This window comes from Sorghum bicolor, chromosome 6 (genome assembly GCF_000003195.3).
Source record: "Sorghum bicolor cultivar BTx623 chromosome 6, Sorghum_bicolor_NCBIv3, whole genome shotgun sequence".
Classification (NCBI taxonomy): domain Eukaryota; kingdom Viridiplantae; phylum Streptophyta; class Magnoliopsida; order Poales; family Poaceae; genus Sorghum; species Sorghum bicolor.
Genome location: NC_012875.2, coordinates 37902886 through 37910392, shown reverse-complemented (window position 1 = coordinate 37910392; position 7507 = coordinate 37902886). Strand labels below are relative to the sequence as shown.

The following is a 7507-nucleotide window of genomic DNA, read 5'->3' as shown; positions in this document are numbered from 1 at the left end:
AATTATGAATTAACTAGGTTTAAAAGATTCATCTTACAAATTATAGGTAAACTGTGTAATTGATTTTTGTTTTTATGTACATACATGTACCGTAAAATTTGATGTAATTGAAAATCTTGAAAATTGTTTGGTACTTCTTGAAACTAAACTAAGGCCTAAGTAACCAACCCGCCATGCGGTCGAAGTCACGCCCGTGTTGTTTGCGCCTGGAGTTTGTGGGCACAAACAATTGTTGACTTCAGGTGCCAAGCCAATCACGCGCAGAGCAACTGAGATCGCCAACCAACGGACCACGAGCACGGCCGCCTCCACCGTCGCCTACTCGCCTGTTTGAGCGGACGCGCGGCCACCTGCCCGCCTCGTCGAGACTGCCGGCGACAGGGGATGACAGGGGCGGCGGCGTTCGCTTCTGCGGCGCTGGAGCGTGCGGTCGGGACGCTCTCCTTGCTGCTCCCGGGCTTCTTCCCCTCTGCGAGGCACGGCGAGGAGGATGCGGAGGAGCTGGGGCGGCTGGTGAGGACGATGCGGCGGATCCGCGCCGCGATCGATGACGGCTTCCCCAGCGGCGCGCCTGGCTCCGCTTCCGCGTCGGCCAAGCTCCGGCTCAGGGAACTGAGGGGCCTGGCCTATGACGCGGAGGACGTGGTCAGCGAGTGCGAGTACGAGGCCGTGCGCCGCAGAGCAGAGGCCCTCGACGCAGTGGGGCGGGCAGGCAGCGACGGCGGCCGCCGCCGCCTCAAGCGCGTCCGACGGGAGGTACGTGGCGATCGTGTTGCTACTGTGACGTGCACGCTGTGCACTCGATGAAATGCCCATACGGACACATGAGATGTGGACTTTGTAAACTGAATCTTGTACTCAGATTCCGTCATATTAACTAATCTGCTAAAACATTTTCTTTGCAAAGGTAATTGATGACTACTTCAGTGATATTGATATGGTGCCTGCTGTACATGATTTAGCTGCAAGAGCAAGCAAAATTAGAGTGAGACTCGATGAGATAATCAAAGAATATGGAGATCTTTGCATGACTGATAATGATGGAGAACAGCAGATTGACCTTGCTACACAAAGGTCGCAACGTTATACTAGTTCTATTGTACATGAGCCAAGTATACATGGAAGAGAGGTAGATAAAAATAATATTATCAAAATGCTGTTGTCAGAAGTAAGGCCTATGTCTGTTCTGGCCATTGTTGGCATGGGAGGACTTGGTAAGACAACACTAGCTCAACTGGTGTTTAATGATCAAAGGGTACGCCAGTCTTTTGACAGACTTGCCTGGATATGTGTGTCTGATCAATTTGATCTGAAGATAATAACTAGAAACATTATTAGTTCACTTCAGAAGCAGAAGTATGAAGCATTGGAGTTGAATGATCTTCAGGAAGCTTTGATAGAGCAAGTAGAGAGAAAGAAACTTCTAATCGTATTAGATGACGTATGGAATGAGCGCAGGGCCCCTTGGGATTCTCTTTGTGCCCCAATGATGACTGCAGAACTCTGTAGGATTATTGTTACTACTCGCAGCAAGACTGTTGCAAGCCTTGTACAAACAATGCCTTCTTACTCCTTGAATTGCTTGACTTCTGCTGCTAGTTGGTCCTTATTTGAACAAATCACATTCGAAGGTCAAGATCCTGCTGCTTATGCAAATTTCATACAGATCGGTGAGGAGATTGTGGAGAAGTGCAAAGGTTTGCCACTTGCAATCAAGACCCTTGGAAGCATGTTGCGTTATGAAACTGACGAGGAGAGATGGAAATATGTCTTGGAGAGTGATCTGTGGGACTTGGATCCACAACAGAATGAAATTGTCCCAGCACTGGAACTGAGCTACAGCCACATGCCAGTTTACCTGAAAAAGTGTTTTATGTCCCTATCATTGTTTCCTAAAGATTATCATTTTTCCCAAGATAAGTTAATTTTCCTATGGAAGTCACTAGGTCTTCTTCATACTGATGATGTATGGGATAAGGACAGAACCGGAAAGTTATATCTTTCTGATTTACTTAAACGATCTATTATTCAATGTAATGAACATGCATACACCATGCATGATCTTATCCATGAGCTTGCATGCTGTGTAGCAGGTGAAGAGTTTCTTAGACTTGAGAATGATATACCAGCTCAAATATCAAAGGATGTTCGGAATATATCCATATTCTTACCATGGACATGTGTGACTTCAAAATTAGAACATTTTCATGGGTCTAGTGCTCTAAGGGCTGTCATACTGAGTTCAATGGAGGGGCTTGGTGGTCCAATTGAAATATCTGAAGAGCTATTTGTTTACTCCAAGCAGTTACGTACTATTGTTTTGGATGGGGTTTCACTTGCAAGACCATCATTACATGATTCAGTGGGCAACTTGAAGCATCTATGTCATCTGGTTCTTCGAGACATAGGAGGATTGGAGCTTCCTATCTCCATATGCCAGCTCTTTAACCTGCAGACCTTAGATGTGACAACTTCTGGTAACTTGAAACCAGCATGCATTCCAAATGGAATTGGTCGCCTAATTAATCTGCACACACTGCCTGTTATCACTGTTAAAAGAGGCGCTTGGCATTGTAATCTAAGGGACCTGAAGGACTTGCAAAATCTTAGTGGAAAGCTATGCTTAAAAGGATTAGATAATGTGACCAGTGTTGATGAGGCAGAAGAAGCAAATTTGTTCAGTAAACAACATATCCGAGCTTTAAATTTGATATTTCCTGATGGAGATTGGCAATACTGCAAACATGGCCAGGAGCCTGCACCAACTACAGCTTCTCATGAGGAAATACTAGAGAACTTGCAACCACATAGTAATCTCACTGAACTTTCTATAGAAGCTTGCAGATCATATAGATATCCTAGTTGGTTGGGTGACACTTCCTTTTCAAAGGTAACAGTGATAAGATTGGAATATTGTCAATTTGAATGCATGCCACCACTTGGTCAGTTGTTGACCTTGCAGTATCTTACAATTGCTGAGATGTCGAGAATAAAAAGCATTGGACCAGAGTTTTGCAGCCTCAATCCAAAGACAACAGGATTTAAATCACTGGTGACCCTGGCATTTGACAGTATGCCCAGATGGTTACAGTGGTCCGAAGTGGGTGATGGTTCATTTACCTGCTTACGCACTCTGAGCATTCAGCATGCCTCTGAACTGAGATCCCTGCCATGTGCACTTTCTTCATCCTTGGCCCAATTGAAACTGCGGGATTGCAAAAATCTGGTCAGAATTCCTCGTCTCCCTTTGCTCTTTAAACTGGATTTACGTCAGTGTGATAATTTAACTGAACTCCCTGTGTTCCCGATGCTTCAAAGACTGGACATAGGTCAGTGTTCCAGCATAGCTCGACTTCCTGACCTCCCACTACTTAAGGTTCTTATACTAAGAGATTGTCCAAACCTGACTACTGTTGTTCACCTCCCATCACTTATTAGCATCCATGTCAAAGGAGGATTCAGAAATGAGCTGTTGTACCATTTGACAAACTGCCACCCATCTTTGGAGAATATATTGATTGTTTCTGATTCCATTGAGCGCCTTTCCGTGGAGCCCCAAAATCTTCCATCGCTAGTATCATTAAAGTTGAGCTGCCCTAATCTGCAATTCTGTGATGGACTTGCTGGACTTACATATCTAAAAGAACTGAAGGTCTATGGTTGTCCAAAGCTCAGTGTTTCTAATCTGCATTCAGGTCAACTCTGAAGTCTGAATTCAGCAGCAGCTACATGAAGTTATTTCCAATATTGGAATTTTCGTATGTATTTTTTCTTCAAGGGTGGACAACCAGGTATTTTTTTTTTGCAGTTTCTTGTAGGTTCTCGGTTCCTGATTTCCTGAGTTTTTTTAGACCAAAGGCATTAAACCTGCTTATATTGAACGCATATTTCCTGAGTTTTTCGCTGCATGTGTTTACTCAGCTCGTAGTACATGTTGTATTCTGATTGTTACAGGAATGCACCTTGATGGATTTGGTTCTTTCTACTATTTCACTTCATATTGTGTGGGCAGTGGGCACATCTTTGCAGGTCATGCTTATGACTATAAACTTTGGTAAATCTTCATATATTGTATGCTCAATTGTCGATGAAGCGATAAATAAGCGCTTGTCCCCTCTTTTTTCGCGGTACTATTCAAATACACGACAGACTTGTTGATGAGTATCTGCTTTGTTTATAATCCTGTTGTTTTACTCAATTAGGTTCATTTTTTTAATATAGGGTTCTTATTAAGTAACAGTGGTTGCAGCTGCACTTGTTGTTGCTACAGTAACGCGCTATTGATGATGGTGGAAGCTGCACCGAACACGCCCATAAGCCATATTGACATCTCTCGGTTTTGTTTGAAAAGACGGATCAGCCATAGATCTTCATGGTCATGTACGGTTTTGGGGTAGTATCAGCACACGGCAAGAACATGTAGCATGATGTTGCAGCGGAGACCATGACGTTGCGGTATGCGCGTCTTCTCTTGCTTGCATGCTTGCTGATGCAGCTGAGCTTGGTGTCTGTAAGAAGTGATTGGCACCTCGGTGGAGTAGGGACATCATCGTCGTCTCTGTGCATCTCCTCTAAGGCTCTAATGGTGAGGTAGAGTCAGGAGCAAGGAATGCACATCTAGTGCTCGACGAAATGCCAAGCAAGGAGCGTCTTGTCCTCCACACTACCTACTTCACCACCAGAGCTCTCGCAAGCTCACATCAGATAGGAAATCATCCAGGTACTCTCCGCTTTCAGATTCAAATAGGAATGCTGAACATTAACTGAACAATGCAACATTAGTACAAGTTTCTGATAAGGCCTTTTCAGAGCACTGCAGGCTTGATTGAAAAGTTAAACAACCTTGCATCAATATGTCAGATAAAGGTATAGGAGTAGCGAGCCAAATGGTTTTATTTGTATTACCTCATCACGTACTTCATTCTCCATTGATCCAGACATATTATCATGACCATGAACACTTCCATCACCATGGGAGTAGCAAGCCAAATGGTTTTATTTGTTGATTTATTTTACCGCCACACGTCAGACATCTAGAGACGGGGCGCATAGGACGGTCAACGAGCGACTGGCTCATCCAATTTTTTTCCTGTTTGGCCGGGGCTCCGGCTCTGGCTCCGCGGCAGCTCCTGCTGAGGTGCCGCACCAAACGCGCTGGCCGGAGGAGCCGTTTCTGCCCGTCCGCCAAAGGAGCCGAAGCCTTTGCACTTACCGAGGCTGAGTCCGGATTTGTGGCTTCCCCGCTCTGGCTCCCGTAACGGAGCACTGACACAAGCAGCACAATAATACAAGGATCCGATGAGAGGTGCGATAACAGTGTCGTTCTCAATAATACAGTGATTTCGTTCTCAAAAGTTATTTTCATTTAATTTCACAAAAAAAAGATATGTTTTGATATGGTTAATATATATCTTACAAAAAAAACATATCTTTTTTGTGATATTGAATAAAAATAAATTTTATATAAAAATTGGAGATCCTGACGAGATCTATAACTTTTTAGTTCTAAATTTTTCCATTTAAAGGCATTAAAATGCTCAAAAAATTAACAGCATATTTATATCTAAGGGTATTTTTTGACATATTTACACCTGACGAGATAAAAAAATAATTAATTGCATAGTTTACATGTAATTTACGAAATAAATCTTTTAAACCTAGTTAGTATATATTTAGACAATAATTATTAAATACAAAGAAAGTGAGCCAAACCAAAAATTGCATAGTTTACATGTAATTTACTCCTGAAAGCTATTTTTTAGCTCCTCTCACCTGTATAATTATCAAGTAAAATTAAAATATTTTTTAATATTCAAATATAATAGGAATAGGATAGGAGTAGGAATACACACAATCTCCGTAGGTATAGCCACTTTCCATACACAACCGGAAAACTGCAGTACTAACTTATTATTTATCTGGAAATAGGCAAATATAGCCTGGCCCAATTATTTTCACCTAAAAACTAGCGGGCTCTGTCTAAGCCTGGTCCAAAAAGCCAGCCCGACGTATCGTGTGACGTTAAAAGCGAGCCCAGCGCGGCCTGTGTGACGTTCTGCGGCGACATTCTCCGGCCTCAAGAAATGAGCTTTTCTTCCTCGGGTCTATTGCCGCCTGGTCTTTCACCCCCGCCGAGTAAACCGGCTCATCGCACCGAGATCCAAGCACTGCGTAAACAGAGGCGAACGATGGTCGATGGCCAACCGATTTTCTGTGGAAATTGAAGGTCGATTGTCCAGGTCTCGTGTCGACTAACGGCTATAGTCCTGTTGGTATTCAACAATGTTGTTTTTTTTCCCGTAGCAAATTCTCATAGCAAATCTGCGAACAGTAGTTTCCAAGACATGCGAACAGTCTCTATGGTTCACGATTGTCAGAGCGATAACAATTAACAACATCTACATGCATTCGCCGGTCCTCTGAAATGGAAGAAACAAAGGTACTAGAAATTTACAAGCCACAGCCCCCACAGGTTTGACCAACGCACACGATCGACATGCGAGAGCCGAGAGCTCTGCTCAGTCCGCCTTCTTGGACACCTCCGACTTCGCCGCACCGACGACACCACCCTCCTGCTGCTCCGCCGCCGGCGCCGGCGAGGACGACGACGACAGGTGTCCGCGCGCGTGCTTGTCCTCGGCCGTCTTGGCGCACACCTCGTCGCGCATGCGGAAGTACTTCTCGAAGGCGCGGGGCAGGAACCTCGGGATGAGGAAGACGAAGAGGTTGGCGGAGAAGTAGACCAGATTGGCGGCGGCGAGGTACCTGCCGAACCAGACCCAGGCGGCCTCCTGCGCGGTGGCGGCCCGCGTGAGCGCCCTGTTCGCCCACACGTCGTAGACCCAGTCGACGATGACGAAGACGCGGCGCACCGTGTAGAGCAGCGGCACCAGCGCCCTGACCGGCGGCGAGAAGGCGCCCAGCGACCCCACCACGTTCTCCGTCAGGATCTGGCACGACAGCAGGAACAGGTGCGGCGTCGCCGACCGCACCGCCGCGTCGTCGCCGCGCGCGAACCCGCCCAGCACGTGCGCCAGCGGCAGGAACAGACCCACCGTCGTGCCCAGCACCACGTACACCTGGAACAGCCTGCAGGAGCTCCCAAGTTTATTTATATATATATATATAGGGAAATTCCTTTCTACACGTACGTGTAGTTACTCTCATCCTCAATAAACTACACTTGTATATGTATTCATACTTGTTTATTGGTTTGAGTATGTTTATATACTCATATTAAGATACTCTAGATCTTACCATGCGAAAATTTTTTAAAAAAATATATTTTAAATATATTACTAAAATACCACTACTATATTATATACACTAAGTATAACCATATACTCTATGTATGCATGCATACTTAACATACATATCACTCTAGATGGTCTAGTATGATCATATACTTTGTCTATATATATTTCATCCGGTCATATACACCCTAAATCTAGAGATATATAGATGAAAATAACTACACGCGCGTGTAAAAGAAACGCGTCCTCTATAT

General features: G+C 44.7%; 2 protein-coding genes across 6 annotated transcripts in view; one reads left to right on the top strand and one right to left on the bottom strand.

Annotated features, from left to right (window-relative positions):
- On the top strand, nucleotides 213-4936 carry LOC8070959 (putative disease resistance RPP13-like protein 1). Of its 5 annotated transcripts, XM_021463897.1 has the most exons (5): nucleotides 213-756; nucleotides 908-3791; nucleotides 3955-4127; nucleotides 4222-4720; nucleotides 4810-4936. In XM_021463897.1, the coding sequence occupies exons 1-2, from the start codon at nucleotides 385-387 to the stop codon at nucleotides 3704-3706; spliced, it is 3171 nt and encodes a 1056-aa protein (XP_021319572.1). In that variant the 5' UTR covers nucleotides 213-384; the 3' UTR covers nucleotides 3707-3791; nucleotides 3955-4127; nucleotides 4222-4720; nucleotides 4810-4936. The 5 variants fall into 5 exon arrangements, with proteins under 5 accessions (XP_021319572.1, XP_021319574.1, XP_021319573.1 ...); XM_021463899.1 differs by having other exon boundaries at nucleotides 3955-4054; nucleotides 4250-4936; XM_021463898.1 differs by having other exon boundaries at nucleotides 3955-4054; nucleotides 4222-4936.
- Nucleotides 6355-7507, bottom strand: part of LOC8070821 — a 2136-nt gene continuing 983 nt past the window's right edge. Inside the window, exon 2 of the mRNA XM_002446250.2 lies at nucleotides 6355-7089. Coding sequence (XP_002446295.1) covers nucleotides 6519-7089 — 571 coding nt within the window. The 3' untranslated portion in view covers nucleotides 6355-6518. The remainder of the gene's footprint in view (nucleotides 7090-7507) is intronic.